Source organism: Leopardus geoffroyi, chromosome B2 (genome assembly GCF_018350155.1).
Source record: "Leopardus geoffroyi isolate Oge1 chromosome B2, O.geoffroyi_Oge1_pat1.0, whole genome shotgun sequence".
Lineage (NCBI taxonomy): Eukaryota > Metazoa > Chordata > Mammalia > Carnivora > Felidae > Leopardus > Leopardus geoffroyi.
The window spans coordinates 123223633-123242697 of NC_059332.1; the positions used below are offsets into that span (position 1 = coordinate 123223633).

The following is a 19065-nucleotide window of genomic DNA, read 5'->3' on the forward strand; positions in this document are numbered from 1 at the left end:
TCCTACCTGATCACACAATTTATAAGAAACAAGGTCATATATGGAGTTGCACAAATATACCAGTTAATCCCTATAAATAAGGCCAATGCTTACAAGTGCAATGATTCCCACTGATCTTTGAGATCAGGGCTGAAATGATAATCACTATTCAGTAGGGGATCAGATTTGAGGAAGTAAAGAAGTAGGGAATAGTGATTGTGATATGCTAGATGATTCTGGTTGGTTTAGGAACCTGGGATTAGCAAATGTGAAATTGTAGAGGGAAAAAGGCATTCAGTTTAAACTGTTTCCATCCTTTTGATTACATCAAGAGAGAGTCACTTTGGTGCTAGGATGCCAATAATACTTATGGCAGATAAAAGATGGCTATGAACGGGGGTGGGGAGGAACAGAGCCTTGTTGGTTTTGTTCACGGCTTATTCCCAATCCCAGGACTACACCTGGCAGAAAGGAGAACATTCAGTAAGTATCGAACGAATGAGCAAACAACCTTAGCTAATCTTCAGAGCCTTTAAACTTCCACAAACACGCACCAATAGGGGCAAACAAACAGCTATCTTGTATTTGATAACAGACTTAAAAAAAATATAAATGCCAGCAGTTATAGTTTTAATAACCAAAAACTGATAAAAAATATCTTTAAAGATAGATTTCCAAAAAGGACAACATCTAATCGAATAATTCTAAGTAAATAGTGCATTTTCTGTGATTCTTTGTCTCCCTCTCATCTCCATCCTCCTATCACTTTTCCCGGGAACGAAATCAAGGTACAGAAAGTAAATGAATAGCATGAACTTTCTCACTGCTTCCTGATTGACCTAACATGGTCAGAAGGCAAAATGGTAAGAGCAACAGAGTGTCCGTGTGAGTCCGCTCGCAGCAAGGAGCGCTCTGCATCCAACCTCCTGCCTGTGAGGACTCAAGAGCGGGGTGGCCGCCCACACTGGGGCACTCTTATGTGTGACAGGGAGTGCTGTGGATATCCTGTCTTCGATGACATGTAGAAGCCTGGACCACAAACTAGAACTCAGTGACTCTCACAGATCAAGAAAGTCAACTCGCTCTGACAAGGCTTTCTCAAGAGCTTTGACTTCCATCTGAACAACTACTGTTTACACGGTAGATAACTTCATCAGGGCTTGCATTTTACAAAGCTCTTTCATACACATTATTGTTTCATTCTTCACACTAGCTCCATGAGTTAGCAGAGCATGTGTTCATTCAACGACGAGTTCTTAGGCCTATTTTCCAAATGAGAAAGTGGAGGGAAACGTCTGTGAAAAGGAAGGCGGCACAGCAAAGTGTTGGAGCTAGTTCTTAAAGCCACATCCCTCACTCAGTCCGTGCCCTTGAGCACATATGGCACCAGGAGAGTCATTACAATGGCAGGATGTAGCAGCCAGGGAAGGCCTGAAAGATTCCAAGGCCTGCATTCCTCTGTGAGGGAAATGATTCATAAACAGTAATGAAATTTTTAGTGGTTCTTTTAAAGACTTGTAGTGGAGGGTGATAAAGGGATAGGAATTAAGAGGAATTTTTAATGAACTTGAGTTTCTGCTTTTCTCAGGTATGTATAGTGCATTAAGAGACTACAATGTTCTCTTCTGATTAGGTCACACTCTGGATCATTTGGAGGCAGCTGATGGAGTCCTGAAGAGCCAGCTCCCACTTTGTAGACATGGACAGATCCATGACTTTACAAATGGTCTCTTTTGGTCTGGGTCCAAGTATTCACAGCTGAGAATACCGGTCTTTTCTGGAGAACACGAGACATTGTGAGCTCACACTTATAAACCACAAGCGCCTTCCATACATGTTTTAAAGATAAAATATTAACAATCTGAATGTTATTAACATCAAAGAGATGTTCTAGAGTTTTCCAATGAATTTTAAGTATCAGAAGGTAAAGGAGGGAAAGACATTTAACTAAAATTTACTGAAATAAAAGAGACTCTGAGAAATCATTTGGTCAGGATGCCCATATCAGGTGAGAGCAATACTCAAAATATCCCCAAATTTAGCACATACTTTACTGTTTTTTCAAGTTCTGGAGAATGAAAATTAATAAACTGCTCTAGACAGACATTCCCATGACTTGTATCCCATAAATTAAAGGTTTTACTCAAGCCTCACCATCCAACATGAAAACTCTTATATCATCCTTCGGAGATACTAAAGAAAATAACATGGTGGTTTTAAAAATAAGACCCGTTGACGAACCTCTGCTTATCTGTATATACAAGAAAGCAGACACATGATGCTTAAAAGGTCTAATCTGAATGGTCGGGGGGGGGGGGGGATGGGCAAAATGGGCAAGGGGAGTGGAAGATACAGGCTTCCAGTTACAGACGGAAGAAGTCGCAGGGATAAAAGGGAATATAATCAATGATACTGTAACAGTGTTGTATGGTAACAGATGGTAGCGACACTTGTGAGTATAGCGTGACTAGTAGAGTTTTCCAATCACTATGTGATACACCTGAAACTAATGTAACACTGTGTGTCAACTATACTAAAGAAAAAAAAAAGATAATATGAAATGAAATGTCTCCCTCATTTAACTTGACTTTAGCAATATAATTTTTTTAACGTTTATTTATTTTTGAGACAGAGAGAGACAGAGCATGAATGGGGGAGGGTCAGAGAGAGAGGGAGACACAGAATCTGAAGCAGGCTCCAGGCTGTGAGCTGTCAGCACAGAGCCCGACGCGGGGCTCGAACTCAGGGACTGCGAGATCATGACCTGAGCCGACGTCGGACGCTCAATCGACTGAGCCACCCAGGCACCTCATTGACTTTAGCAATATAAATCAAATGGCTCTATAAAGAGACGGCTGACTGAGGTGGGAAGATTTTTTTTTTTGGCCTCTGTAGTCTCTAGGCACCCTACATCTCTTTCTTATCACACTGCAAATTCGGTGTTAGAATGACCTATTCATAGACTGGTTTACTCCATCACGCTGTCAACCAGAGGGTATGGATTATGTTTTTTTTTTTTTAATTAAAAAAAATTTTTTTAATGCTTATTCATTTTTGAGAGACAGAGCATGAGCGGGGAAGGGGCAGAGAGAGAGGGAGATACAGAATCTGAAGCAGGCTCCAGGTTCTGAGCTGTCAGCACAGAGCCCGACGTGGGGCTTGAACTCACAAGCTGCGAGATCATGACCTGAGCTGAAGTCGGATGCTCAACCGGCTGAGCCACCCAGGCGCCCCTATGTTTTTTTTTTTAATAATAAATCCCTTAGTGCTTAAATAGTGCTAACACCAGATGAATAAACAAGGTATCAAGACATAAAAGCATAAACTCCACAGTAAAGAATGGTAGAAATTAGAAGTGATGGTTGGTGGGGAAAGCAAGGGGACAACAGCACCTACCCTTCAGCTATGTTTAATTCCCACGGTAAAACCAACGAGGTTTTCATGCTAAAGGGCTCTGCTTCCACAAGGATCCTCACCTAAGTATAAGAACACAAGTCTACCAGAATAAGGCCTGTGAGGACAGGGATCCTGTTTTGCTCACCCTGTGCCTCTCATGGTCCCGGGGAACAGAACAACTACTCAATCAGTAGTAGATGGTGGTTGAGTGGTTGGCAGATAAATGAATGGATGAAAAGGTAAACTGATGAAACGGTGAATCTCAGCCTGCTAATTAAAATTCCGTTGAACCTACATACACATCATTTCCCGTGAAGGGCTGCTCATGCAATACCTTCAACAGCACTTGAACAGTCCTTCTTCTAAGTAACAAGTCAGATTCATCTGCTCTGTTAAGATCTTTTCCCACATGGACCCCACCCCCTACAACAAAACTAGGTATAATGGAAAATGTTTCCGTTGAGACTAGAAAGAGTTATTTCCATCTTGATTCTCACTGTTCTTGAGTGACTTCAGTCTTAGATGCTGCCTGAAGCAGGTTTCCGATGCCCTCATGGGTTGTGCACTTGGGCCTCTGCCCTCCTCTTACTGTTTACCACCAGACTGGACATAGGTCTCTCCCAAGGACCACACAATGACTGCTGGATACCTGGAAGCAGCTTCATTGTCTATTCAACTCTTTATGTTTACAGACTCTTTGCTTCTTTGTATCACTGAATGGAACAGACCATGAATCACAGGTTATTAAATGAAATTTCTGTGTAGGTGTACAATCATTGCAGGGAATAAGGAACAAAAAGATAATTCTAGACCAGCTTTGCTATGTGTGAAGATTGCCTTAAATGGTTTTTGAAAATGTCACAAAAAAGATATGCGATAATGTACCTGGGCACATAGATACAAAAAAATTGTGTCATATGCATCATTTCAAAAGAGAATAGTAAAATGATTACCTCTTATACATTGTTTGGCAGTAAACAAGGCACCCACACATATCATTCTCACTGACTGTCAAAATGATTCTGAGAGATAAGCAGGGCATGTATTTGAATCTCCATTTTAAGTAGAAAAAAATCGAGGCTTTAAGAGGTTCTCTGACTTAAACAAGCCAGTATGAGTGTGTGTCTTTTGGTAGCAGAACCACAACCAAGCTCCTAAATTCTAGCAATGCCTTAAGGCTTTAGGGACAACCTTTTTTTCTACAGCAAACACGATGTATAGTACCTGGTTTATTTCCTGAGTAGTTGCTATTTTGTCCTGAAATAGCAGAGGGCCGGTTGGAGGCGGTTTTCTTATCATGCACTTTGTAGCTGTCAGGTGCTATATGAAGGAGACAAAAGAGAAAAGACATATTTAGTTTTTTAAAATTTATTCAGAAACATTCACCCAGTCAACGTTTGCTGCTAACCTTTGTGTTGGGTACTAGGCTAGATTCAGGAAATAAAAAGACGAAGCCGTTACAACTCTTGCCCGTTCAGTGGTAACGACACATCCCAAAATCAATGGCCACGGCTCCACCAATCCTATAGAAGTGGCAAGTTCAAGGGCCCATGAAATCATTTACCTTGGTAGTCCCAGTTTATACATAAAGCAACCATGTGGAGGCATGACTGCTATCCAAAGTCTCTGATCTTACTTCTTACAAAGTTCATGCATTAGGAACCCCCAAAATTCCAAGAACATATAGGTCACCAAAAAGGAACCAGGAGATATAATTTACCAGGATTTTGAAAAAGCCTCTGACAAAAGTTCCATAACAAAGATTATTAAACAGACTAAGGGAAATGTATTCTAGGAAAGGAATGAAGAGGAGAAATACCAGGTAATTGCTTATATCAAGTATAGGATCCTATGCTTTAAATATATTGCTCTTTTTTCTTTACCCATATTACTTTATTTAATGTATTTTCAGAGGATATTTAAAGGATGTCTGCTACTGTTTCAGATACAAATCATGCCAAAAACCAAGCCGGTGAGTTTCCCCGCCTCCTACTCTCTGCCTTAAAACCTGCACTGCCCCGTCTTCCCCACCAATTAAGGCAATTCCATCCTTCCACATGATCATACCCCAAACCCTGGACTCATCCTTGACTCCTCTCTTGCTATCACTCCCCACGTTCAATCTGTTTATTAAGTTCTTTCGGCTCAACCTTACAAAACATCTTGCCACCTCTACTGCTAGCTTTATGGTCATTTCCTCCCTGTGTGGTTGCAATATCCTCTTACCCAGTCTCCCCGATCCTCCCACGGACCCCCGTTAGTCTATTCTCATCTCAGCAGCCAGAGTGATCCCATTAAAACACAAGTCACATCACTCTTCTGTTCAAAACTCTCCAACAGCTCCCACTCTGCTCAGGGTAAAACCCAAGGTCTCCACCACGGCCCAGAAGGTACTATATGGTCTGGCCTTTACCTTGTGCCACCTTCCCTCTTAATTACTCAGCTCTAGTGATACTCAGTTCATCGCAGACCTTTGAGTGGACTTGAAATGTTCTTGTCTCAAATAAGCAGGTGGATTTCTGGGTCTCTGCTCACATATGACATTAGAGTTCTACTGAATTGTTTATACTTTTTCAAAGTTTATTTATTTATTTTTGAGGGCGGGAGGGGCACACAGAGAGAGAATCCCAAGTAGGCTCTGTGCTGTCAGCGCAGAGCCTGACGTGAGGCTCGATCCCACTAACTATGAGGTCATGACCTGAGCCAAAATCAAGAGTTGGATGCTTAACTGACTGAGCCACCCAGGCACCCCCCATGCTTGAATTGTTTAAAGTACCACCCCTACCACTCATCACCTCGCACACCTAAGCCTGCTTTGTTTGCAGCCCTTGCCCCCTGACATATTACATGTTAGCTCCCTCTCTATGAGGCTGAGGAAATTGACACTATCTAGAAAACAAGAATTGTTTGCCCAAGAGTTTTTTAAACTGAAAGGGTGCTATAATAATTATGCTTCAAGAAGACTAAATTTAAAAACTATACTCAAGGTGTATTAAAAACAAATCACTAAGAAAATAAATTCCCTAAATTTACCTTTGACATCTACATGGGGAATGCACCAAATTTTTGTGGCTCTCTTTCAATTACATATAGTGTTAGCTGTGGAAAATCAAAGACTAAATAGTAAAATTATCTTATACAACTCTTTTAAAATCGCCCAGTTTTGATCTGTTTGCTTCAAATAACAGCTTAAAACACAAATATTGGGGGCGCCTGGGTGGCTTGGTCGGTTAAGCGTCCGACTTCGGCTCAGGTCATGATCTCATGGTCCGTGAGTTCGAGCCCCGCGTCGGGCTCTGTGCTGACAGCTCAGAGCCTGGAGCCTGTTTCCGATTCTGTGTCTCCCTCTCTCTGACCCTCCCCTGTTCATGCTCTGTCTCTGTCTCAAAAATAAATAAACGTTAAAAAAAAAAAAACACAAATATTGATCGACTGAAGTTTTATTTATTAAGCTTCCTTTGCTTTATTTGCAAGGAAAGGTCTGTAAAGATACAGTAAAAATGAGCAGATAGCAAACAAAAAATTAAACAGCAAAAGGCCTCACTCAGTGGTTTCTGATAGGACTTTGCTACTAGAAATTTTACCAGACAAGCTACCACTGGAAAAGAGCAACACTGTACATAGTTGACACACAGGCCCTGACACTGATCCGGAAAGGAAATCAGAAAGTAGGTTGGCTCCTTTAATGCTGCAACATATCCTCTCATCCCACTTGCCAAGAATTAGTTGCCAGTTATCACCATGTGGCAGGTGAAACCCATGCTGGTCGGTCTTGACCTCTAGTCTCACATCTTTAGAGATAGCCTCTAAAAATAAAAAAATAAAAAAAAAATGACTGTATTTGGAACCTTTGTTGTTTATTGTGTATAGAACAATCTTTCTCCTTATTCTGCAAGTTAATCTTACTAAAATTGCTCATAAATAAGTTAGTTGTTAAGTAACATAACAGAAGGAAGCAGAATACAACACATACTTGGAGTCCTAGGATTATAATTTTCTTTTTGCTATATAGCTACCTCCAGAACTCAGGAAGCAAAGCCTTAATTAGTAAGCTTTTTAAGGATCTTCTTTTTTTTTTTTTTTAATTTTTTTTTTCAACTTTTATTTATTTTTGGGACAGAGAGAGACAGAGCATGAATGGGGGAGGTGCAGAGAGAGAGGGAGACACAGAATCGGAAACAGGCTCCAGGCTCCGAGCCATCAGCCCAGAGCCCGACTCGGGGCTCGAACTCACGGACCGCGAGATCGTGACCTGGCTGAAGTCGGACGCTTAACCGACTGCGCCACCCAGGCGCCCCTTTAAGGATCTTCTATTTATTATTTTTAGTTGACTGACAAGGACTTAGAATGATTTGATTAGAATATATTTCAAATGTATTTCTTTCTTGCCTTACTATATCTGACATAATTTAATCTTTCTCTGGTGATTGCCTATCTGCTGTGTCCCCAGGTCCTGACAATAGGCATCAATCCTAACTGAATATTACATAATAGTCTCCTCTGAAGGAGATTAAAAAGGCTGAACCACATGTTCAGTCCAAGTGATTATTCCAAATAATAACTAATAAAAAGCTTCTTCTGGGTGGGGGAGGGAGGGCTATACTTGCTTTATTATCTTGAAATTCAAATGTAAAAAATACATTTCTGTCAAACTGGAGGTCTGGTTACTCAAATCCCCATCTATCTGCATCTGACTTCCATTGGATCTGCTCCAGCTGAACATCTATCTGCCTGCCCTCTTTATTACTATCTGAATCTCAGTAATTCATTTCTATTCCAGAAGACTTCCTATTCATTCTATCCCAGAAGACTTTCTGAGTCCTGTTTATAACAAGACAAATTTAAAATCTTAAAAATGTTTATGTGCATGAAAAACCAACATTTAATTTAGTAAAATAAAAGTAATTTAAAAAATGGTCTGTTTAGTCCAAGATTATATACTGTTAATGTCTAACCTGTAGGCTGGACATTCATCTGAAGTTTTTAGGTTATCTTTCTGCTTTTCTATCAGTCTTTCCCTTCCACCGCTGTAAGAGTTCTTATTTCTCCAAACACCTCTCTGGTTGACACTCTATTGTGATAAGAGGGAAGATATAAAGTCAAACAGATCTGGGCTCAGGTGATATTCAGGAAGTTTCTTGACTTCTCTGAGTAGGTAAGTGTCTGTGTGTGTGTGCGGGGTGGGGGGCATACTGCCTACTCACAGGGCTGCTGGGAAGATTAATGGAAAAGATGTATGTTAAGAATCTGCCATACGGCTTAGTACACCGACGGGTGTTTAACAACCATTCCTTTTCTCTCTTTCCCCCTTCCATGGAGGTCCCGGGCCCCCCACACCCACAACACTTGCGTGGTGTAGCAGTGTGTTTGCAAGCTTTGAGGAAACGGTATGTGCTTTGGTGTCAGGTGACCTGGCTGTGTCCTAAATGGGCTGTGAATCCTCAGCAGACTTAACCTCTCCATCTTAACTTTCCCATATGTGAAGAGGGACGATACTTACTTTCAGGGCTGTGAAAATTAACGAGACCTCCGGGCCCACCACGAGGCTCAATAAATGATAGAAAGCATTTTTTGGCGCTCTCCTTATTCCCTACACAAATGTGGGAAACTGGATTTCTGTGTCTCCAGAGCTTTGCTTACCCAGCACCAACAGGGACAGTAAACTTGTGTCAACTTGGTGACAGTGGTCCTGGGGTGCAAAGTCTGACTCACCTGCTGGCTTCAGAGGTTTTTTTTTTTTTTTTTTTTAACAATCACACCTCTTGGGGGCCCTCAGGTAGGCCAGGCTTGTTGGTATGGGTTTTAGGGTACAAGCTTCCTTTGGAAGAGGTAATCCTCAGTGTTTCTGGGACTTACAGAGATAACAGTTATCTGAGTTTTTTTTTTTTTTTTTTTTTTAGAGAGCGAGAGTGAGCAGGAGAGGGACAGAAGGAGACAGGTGAGGGAGAGAGAATGAGAGTCTCAAGCAGGCTCCGTGCTCAGCGTGAAGCCCAACGCGGGACTCAATCCAGCAACCATGAGACCATGACCTGAGCCGATCAGGACCAGACGCTTAACCGACTGAGCCACCCAGGCGCCCCAAAGAGGTGACAGATTTGAGTCAGAGCTTGAGCACCATCCAGGTCAGAAGGGATTAACAACTGAGGACCTGAAATAGAACTTCCTTCTTTTTTCTTCCCTCTCTTTTTAAAGACTTTATTTTTAAGTAATCTCTGCACACAACATGGGGCTCAAAGTCACAACCCCAAGATCAAGAGTCACATGTTCCACTGACTGAGCCAGCCAGGCTCAGATTTAATGCCCTTCAAGTTACCATCACATTAGGTAAAATGAGCCTAAAAAAAAAAAAAAGAAAAAAAGAAAGAAAGAAAGAAAGAAAGAAAGAAAGAAAGAAAGAAAGAACGAACCCAAACCCTCCATTATAATAATGGGAAATAAAATCTTGTGATTTGGTTTTAAAGCAAAATACAGGGAATTTCACTACTTGAGATCACAATGAAAATAATTTATTTAAGATTTCCAACATTTAAAAAACTGGAAATCCTAGACGACTAGCAGACAGGATTGCATATACCATTTTTTATTTTATCATTAAAAAATACCATTTTTTAAATGACTCAGGTGATTTTCCAGGATTAATTTGAATCTCTTTCATTTTTTTATAAAGAAAACTGAGTCATCCTCCATGATGCTCAATAAGTGTTTGCTAGCCTTGTAAAATCTCTATTGATCTTCCTGCTAGCTTGAAAGCTTTATTCCATTAGCGCCACATCTGAGAGTGTTAAAGAGGAAGGATGCAGAGAAGCATCCTTGCGGTCTGGGGTTCTGTCTCTCTCTAAACCACTCTGAAACAAAATATAGAGACGACAGACATTTGGAGCTTTCATCTGGTAAAAATCCTGCAGCTCCAGTCAATGCCCCAGATGCACCTCTAAAATCCATATCCTCTACAATTCACTGTGTTCCTTGCAATGACTTCCCATAAAGGTCACGGGCTCTCACTGCTTTGTTTCTATTTTTGGCTTTATGGTCTGTTGAAGAGTCTCTCTCAACAGATCAAAATAATGGGTCCCAACAAATGCTCAATTTAGTAAAAAAGCTTACTCTGACAAGACATTTATGACTACAACCTTAGGAACCAACCCGAGTTTAAATCTCACTGAATGACATGTGGTCTTGATGTCCACAAGGCTAATGTATTCCTGTCACTATTTTTAACAGAGTTTAGCCATCAGGCCCAGGTCTATATGGGTTCTTCTTTGCTCTATTGTTCAGCTGGACTTGGTGGACACCCGGCTCAGGGGACGCGAACAGCTTTGGGACAGACTAAGTTAGAGGACAGAACGAGAGGTTGAACCACAGGCAATTGCCACCTCTGTAGTAAAAAAATGGATGAATATTGCAACTTCATAGGTCTACCCTAAAAGATTCAGTTTGCCTGTGCGGGAAAGACTTAGCACAGCAGGCGTCAGGGAGCTCTCCTTTGAAAGGCCTGGTTTTGCTCCAATAAATCTTAGCTCTGTGTCTGACTATAAGCGGAGTCCTGAATCTTCCTAATGAATGAATCACAGAGCCTGGGGTGGTCTTGACAGACCCTTGGCACACTAAAAAAATTACTTATTTGAAAATGTGACTACAGAACACAGTTGTGGCTGGCAGTTGAAGAATGTTATTGTTTAAAAAAAAAAAAAAGAACGATTACAGAGTACTTTTCAGGCAATTCAGTGTTTCACCTAAAATCTTCTGCTGTAGCATCCTTTTACTTATTTACTTGACCGTTAAATTTTGTTCTGATAGAGCTGCCAGGAGTATTGCAACATAGATATTGAAGGTTTTATCCAATGTTATTAATGACATTTGCATCATAACAAGGACAGAAAGCAAACCTCAAATGACTCTTCTGATTGTTCTACATAATGGAGAGCTTCTCAGTTTAAATTCCTCATAATTGTATGTGAAATTATAGGAATGGTGAGGCTCAAGGGAGCTGACACCAGACAAACCTGGGTTCAATTTTCTGCTTTACCTTTGTTTTCTTATTACTGGCAGACAGCACTCGACTCGGGGACACATTGTGCTCAGGACTGGGAAGAAAAATTAATGTGTCTCCTGCTACCACTTTTCTTTTTCTGAATCCCTAAATCCCCAATTCTAGGTTACTTCTTCAAACTCTGTTTTGGAGCTTCCGATTCCCCCAGTATTTTCTCTTCTCTTCAGAAAAGTGGTCTCCTCTTTTGGCCTGAAGCATGCTCTCTATGTTAGTCACTTTCAAGTCTGCATTTCTAAGTATGCTCTCTCAAATACAGTCCCCGTTTCCCACCTCTAGGGAATATATGCTCCTGTATCTGTGTGATCACTGGAAACTATGCCAAAAGGCAAACTAACTGTCCTCACAAAATCAGCTAACCCCGATTGTCAGTCACTTTGTTACCGTATCAATGGAACCACCACACTCCCAGGGTCAGAAATGTTCATTTTTTTTCCAATAAACATTTACAGGCACACTCACAGGCCAGCCACTGTACCGTGCACAATGAGCACAAAGATCAGAGGACACAACATCTACTTGCAAGATGCTTATTAACTTTTGGAGGAGACAATATGAAAACACATGAAATTGTAGCCATGGATCAATTCACTTTTTAAAAATCGATATACCACAGAGGATTAATAACCAAGCAAATGATGTAGATAGTACTACAGGGAGTCAGAGGTGGGAGAAGATACTAAGGGCATAGTAGTGATACAAAACTTCATCAGATAAAGCTCTACAAGAATGGAGAGAATCTGTGTAAGTGAAGAGTGAAGCAGAGAATATTTATGGTTGGAGGATGCCATAAGCAAAATTATCTAAGCAATTAAAAAAAAAAAAAGATAATCAGGGCACTGTCCAGTCAGAACAGCAGGTTTAAGACGGTAGGCAGTTGAAAATAAGACAAACAGGCTAAGGTCAATGCCTCCTTGAATTCCAAGTTTGTGTGGACTTTACCCTGAAGGCAGTGAAAGTCACTGAAGTGTGTGCTGTGGACCTTCTGGCTGTGAGCTACTGTAACTTTGGGGGATTCTGGGTAAATAAGAAGTGAAGCCCTATAACGAGCCTGTTGGAAGTGTATAAAAAGTGCCTACCATCTTAACAGAAAGAGTAAAAGGAAACCAGACATCTTAAGAATTCTGCTTTCTGCATAATTTCATAATTATTCAGATTTTCCCATTCACCCTTAAGATGTACCCAAGAGATAAGTACTTGACCATTAAGGGAACACAGTGACACAACTGATCACAGTGAAAACCATGCCTGTCTGTCATTGACGCAACACAGAACAGGAAGAATAGTCAGTGCGGTCGTCCAAGAAAGGAGCCCAGGGCAGCGAGGTAGCACCACCCAGGGATCCTCCCTAAGGCTTCGGGGTCTCCTCTGCCTCGAATCCTGCAGGAAATGGGACCCCAGCCACCAACTCCATGGAGCAAGGGCAGTGGGGAGGATGAGGAAATGCAGAATGGAGGACATATGCCTGGTTGGGAAACAGGTGGGGTGTTTTGAAGGTCATTTTGCAGGAAGGTCAAGGAAACAAGATGTGGGCAGAGGCTGACTGGTGTCTTTTATCTTTCATAGATCGCCACAGGATAGGGAAGCAGCCTCTGCATTATGCAAATTTATAGGCATTATGCAAATTTATAGGCAGTGTATATAAGTACAGATGTTGAAAAACAGTGCAGACTCTAATTTGCCCTTCCACACCAGAATAAACCCACTTGGTGGTGTGGTATAAAATCTAGCCACATTTAATTCAACATAGCAATAAGAATAATGAACCATTTATTCAACAATCTATTGCTCATTTCTTGTTGCAAAAACAAACGCAATTAAGAACATATTTGATAATGCATATCAGAGTCTCACGTTTCATCCTTATTCATTCTGCTGACAGAAACAATTCAATTAAGATTTGCTTTTTCGCTGTATTTCATGCAGATAAAACAAAAAGTTACGACTTGGTGGCTACCATAGACTGCACGGAGAATTTTAAGTTTAGGGGGAGCTCATTCAAGCAACAATGAACAGTGACTGAGTCATTTTCTGATTACTTCATTTCTGCATAATGAAGAAAAATGAAACATTTATGACCATGATAGAAAAGGATAGTCAACCAAAGACAAAGAAATTTGTCCAATACTGAGATAATACAAACCCAATACAAAGACACTGGTTTTATAAATACAATTCAGTATTGTCTACAGTTACATGATCCATGGGAACTGAATCCACCAGAAACACTACTCCTCATCTTTAACTATATCATGAAAGCAGGAAGAATGGAATAGACACACATAGTTATTTATTAATACTTTATACTCCATCAATGTCCAAAAGGAAGTTGCAAAAGTTACACTGAAACGTCAAAGTGAGCATCAAAAATACTGACCAACGATAAATTTTCACCAAAAAAAAAAAAAAAGATCCAGTTTTTATGTATTAAATCACACATGGTAGGAACAGCATAAATGTTACCTAAATAAGAGCAAAAGATAATTCTGTCAAAACAAGTTACCAAAATATTTTTAAGGGATCAGGAGTGGGCAGCTTGTTTGCCTCTGAAGAGCTCTCATCACAAACCATTGTGCTCTGAGCTTAAAGAACCCTAGATGGTCTCCCATTAAATGGAGCTGGAGTTATTTTGTCTTTGACACTTGGTCGGGTGCAGTGCTGTGATAATGCTCTATTTGAGAAACCTGAGGGCAGGGGCCATGCCTTTCATCCTTAGGATCTCCAACTTCAGCGTTTAGCTTGCTATCTGGCACATATGTGACACTGAACAAATGCTTGAAGGGGATGAGAGATGGCTGGAGGGTGGGTGGTGTACCCTGACCAAATTGTGGCAAAAGCCCAGAAAGGGAAAGCATTCTTTTTTTTTTTTTTTTTTTTTCAACATTTATTTTTGGGACAGAGAGAGACAGAGCACGAACGGGGGAGGGGCAGAGAGAGAGGGAGACACAGAATCGGAAACAGGCTCCAGGCTCTGAGCCATCAGCCCAGAGCCCGACGCGGGGCTCGAACTCACGGACCGCGAGATCGTGACCTGGCTGAAGTCGGACGCTTAACCGACTGCGCCACCCAGGCGCCCCAAGGGAAAGCATTCTTGACGAGTAAAAAGAAAAAGTATACACGTGTTCATTTTTGATGGCTGCTAAGATTACAGACAAAAGGTGACCAAAAGGATTGCCAGATTACAGTCATACTCACTCTGTGTCAGGAAAAAACCCAGAAAATACTTAATGTAATTCTAGCCTGGTTTTGATGTGACCTCAGGCAAGCCTCAAAATCAAATGACTGCTTTTGCAGCCATATAATAGAAAGGTCTGCCCAGTATCACTTCTAGTGAGTATTCCGGGAATTGGAGCGACAAACTCCAAGTACAACAGAATATTGCCTGGACTGCATGGGAAGAAGCAGGAAAACATTACAGCCTCTGTTGGAAATATCAGAAAGGTTACAAAACAAGCATTTCAGCTTGGAGGCATCTGTAAACCCCAACATTTTCCCAAAGCAACAGATTTAATCGATTTGTTTTGATAATCTGCTAAAAAGACAAACATCCATTCTAGCTGAAATGAAGAAAACCACTGTTTAGAAAAGCACACATCCCATATGTTTTTTTGTGTAGAGTATTGGGAATCACTTCTTCAGCTGTTTTGTTTACCACTAAAAGCAGCTACTTGATTCACGGTACAAACTCCTGATACAGTGGGCTGACTGGAACAAACGTGACATCCTTTAAATCCAACCCAAAACACTTTGATCTAAAAACAAATAAATAAAACAAACAAAATCCTTCCTTCAGCCAGATGGCAACATTATAAATAGAACAGAAAAGGCAGCATCTTCCACCTGCATTCATATAAACCAGATTAAAAGGCAAGCCTCTTCATCCCCATGGGTGATGTACCTTCCTGGTGATTTATCACCAGATGCTAGCTGCTACACAAATTATCTCTTTCCCTGCTCCATAATACAAGTAATGTTTATGACTAAGCAAAGATGGGGGCAAAGTACAGAAAAGAGGAGGAAAGCCTAACCATATTAAAAGTTTCCTAGTTACACTGAGAAATAGAAAATTAGCTATAGTCTCTGTAATTTACCAAGTTTCAACAGCTGGATAGGGAGTTTATCAAATTAGACCCAATTCAATTAAATCCAATGTGTAATTAAAAGCAACTATTTAAATAACTTGGAGAAAAACAATTACTACTCAACTTCATTACTCTGCTTAATTAAAGTAACCAACTGAAAGAAGATCCTTTTACTTTTAGCAGGATAATGATTTATTTTAAGAAGAAAACTAAAATTGCTGATGCCAACAGTTTACAAATGATTACTACAGGCCACAAAATAGAAAAGCTTTCATACTTAAATACAAAATAAAATTATCAAGGTAGAAGATGTATATATAGTTCTCTGAATCCCAAATAAATAACACAGTTTTAAACATTAGTTTTGCAAAGAAATGTGAATGTAATTTTAATCCTATACTATTGGGTTTAATCTGTGAAAAAAAACACATATACAAGACTGCAGAATATCAATAATTAACTACTCCTCCTCTGCACAACAGTAAAATACTTAACCCTAAATTTTCTTATGCAAACTCAGAAAAATGCAATAGGAATGAGTGACAACTGATGAAAGGTTAAGGTTATTCCAATTCATTTCAGGTAACAGGAGAACATTTAACCTCCTGTTAAATTGTTTAAAATTATGCGCCAACCCATGGGGCGTCTGGTGGCTCAGTTGTCGGAGCGTCCGACTTCAGCTCAGGTCATGAGCTCGTGGTTCATGAGTTCAAGCCCCACGTCGGGCTCTGTGCTGACAGCTCGGGGCCTGGAGTCTGCTTCAGATTCTGTGTCTTCCTCTCTCTCTGCCCCTTCCCTGCTCATGCTCCCCTGCTCATGTCTCTCTCTCAAAAATGAATAAACATAAAATTTTATTTTTCAATTATGGGCCAATCTAGTCTCCCACCACTGTCACTTCTACATCTGCGTCCTCTCTCGTGTTTTCCTCTCTTGTTGGAACATCAGCCTTGTCATCTCTTCAACTGTTTAAGTGCAATCCATCTTTTTTCTTTCTTCTTCTTTTTAATATCTTTTTAAAAAAGGTTTATTTATTTATTTTGAGAGAGAGAGAGAGAAAGAGAGAAAACGAGCAGGAGAGGGGCGGAGAAAGGCAGAGAGAGAGAATCCTAAGCAGGCCCCGCACGGTCAGTGCAGAGCCCGATGCGGGCTTGAACTCACAAACCATGAGATCGTGACCTGAGCCGAAACCAAAAGTCAGAGGCTTAACCGAATGAGCCACCCAGGTGCCCCAGCTTTTATTTTTTAGCGAAGTTTTAGGTTCACACCAAATTGGATGGAGAGTTCAGAATTCCCATGTGCCCCCTGCCTCCACATATGCACAACCTCCCCCATTATCAACAATATACTGCACTACGGTGGTAATTTGTTTCCATCAATGAACCTACACTGACATATCATTATCACCCAAAGCCCACAGTTCACAGAGTTCACTCTGGGTGTTGTTTTGGGACCTGACAAACATAGAATGTCACGCATTCACCATTACAGCCTGGTAGAGAGTCCAATCCATTTCCCATAGCCCTGCTCAGGTCTCTTTCTCATGAAATCTTTGAAGCTGTTCCTACCTCCAACACGTTTCTTTCTCTGACTTCTACTGAGCTCCCAAGTCTGCCTCACACTGCCTGGCACTTGATTTCATTCCATCTTATGTTGTTTTTAGAATGTATGCTTCCAAAAGTTCCCAATACAGCTCATCTCACAGGATGCAAAGCAAAAAATGTGCTTTAGAGTAAAAAACCAAACCCAAACAAAAACACACCTGGGGAAAGGCTTGCTGCATTTCTCTCTTGGAAAGTCATACTGTCAATTTGCATAGGGAAGGCTCTGGGCCATTCCATGCCTGTTACCTAATAAATGTCTACCCAGCACTTTTTTTCTAACAGAACCCTGACTGACCACGACACAGCCCTGGCCAAGAAGTTGAACCCTGCAATTGTTAGGTGGGGTTTGTGAGAATGCTCCTTAAAGGGGACGTGCACTCAAGTGGCATGGCTCCCCACTCTCCCTTTTCTTCCTGTCTTGAAGATGGGTGTGATGTTCAAGGTAGACAGCTGCCTCGTAACCAGAAGGTAAGGCGAGGGGGAAGCTAAGGCAATAACGGAGACCTGGCCCGGACATCTCTGAACTACTGTACTCTTTACTTCCCATATTTCCTGCAGGTAAGAAAAAAGAAAGCTCCTAACTTATTTAAATCACTTTTTATTCAGTACTCACAATTAAAAGCAATCTCTAAACTGACATGAGTTTCCACTAACTACAGAATGAAGTCCAAGCATGCACCAAAATCTGGCCCCAGTCTACCCTTCTAGTTTCTACTTCCTCTAGTCTGCAATACGCAACACCCCAATCCTAGGCGCTGAGGGCTGGAGGCGAGATTCCGGATGGGATTTTGAGGCAGGTGAGACTCAGAAAAGGCAGAGGATTTGATGTTAAGTGGGGGGACAGGGGCAATAAAAGGCTCCAAGAACATCGTGTGAATTACTTAGGAAAAACCAACACGCACAAAACTAGGTAGTGGTTAGATGATAAGTGTATCTCTTATGTTGTGTCTTAGAAAACGGCTTGTCATTCGAGGCATTCATAAGTGGGCTGGACACACTGTGGGACTCTGTACGTACTTCCTATTTTCCCCTTCACTTGGTACATCATGGATCTTCTGTATTCTAATTTCTTCCAGAAGAAAGCAAAACAGGTGCTGGTTCATCATATTAAAGCAGATCAGCATTTAGTTTTGAAAGTATTAGGAGGAGCAAAAGTTAGGGCAAAAAAAAAAAAAAAAAAAAAAGTAAAAGACGCCAGAGCAGAGTTTCAATAACCTCATCTGTAATAGAAAGCAGCTCCAAACAACTTGGGAGACAGTGGATTTCTGAGCAGAATGTGAAGGGTTCCCAGAGCACCCCTGGTCATCCAGAACAACTCTTGCCAGCATCCTAAGGCCCTATGTGCAACTCCTCCTGACCACAACAGACTCGCGGATGGGTTACAGTAGGGCTGCATTAGCTTCTCTGTCAGCCCTTTATAAATGTAACCTCAGAGTAGATGCTGACGAAAATAATAAAAATTCCAATTGATTTAGCTTAATTTTATTTAAAAAATAATCGATGAGCTTTTTGATACTACAGAAAGACTATGAAGACAAAAATTGCAAGGCCCATAATCCCATCACCTGGATAACCCATTTTTTTAAACTTAAAAAAGAAACGCCTATCACAGGATTAGGAAATGCAAATGGTACATGCAGCTGTAAAAGAAAAAGAGAAAGCCCCTCCCTCCCTCTTTTCTTTCAGGGAAAAAAGTTGCTGTGTTCACGCAGATGTGCTTTCTGTTTATTCAAATCGTCATGCTGCGTAGTCTTCTGTCCCTTTCTTTTCTGTCGATAACTTTACTCAGCCTACTTTTCCAGTCGTTAACTGCACTGCATTTTGCCATTTCCAGTACATGCCTACAGTCATCAGTTATCTTTGTCTCCCCTTCTAACTTTGAAGTTCTCTGAATCTTCATCCATTTGTGAAACCATGGTCCTGACTGAGTGCTATTTATCTTCCTCTATTAACACTAGCA

The 19065-nt window shown here is 40.9% G+C and overlaps 1 protein-coding gene across 15 annotated transcripts in view; it reads right to left on the bottom strand.

Moving 5' to 3' along the window:
• Positions 1-19065, bottom strand: part of MAP7 (microtubule associated protein 7) — a 178470-nt gene that overhangs the window by 59868 nt on the left and 99537 nt on the right. For 13 of the 15 annotated variants that reach the window (XM_045499748.1, XM_045499750.1, XM_045499753.1 and 10 more), the window contains exon 2: positions 4600-4695. In XM_045499748.1, the coding sequence (XP_045355704.1) occupies positions 4600-4695 (96 nt within the window). Of the gene's footprint in view, positions 1-4599; positions 4696-8330; positions 8354-11271; positions 11276-19065 lie in introns of those variants that run through there. The other 2 variants (XM_045499763.1, XM_045499760.1) reach the window with 2 other exon arrangements.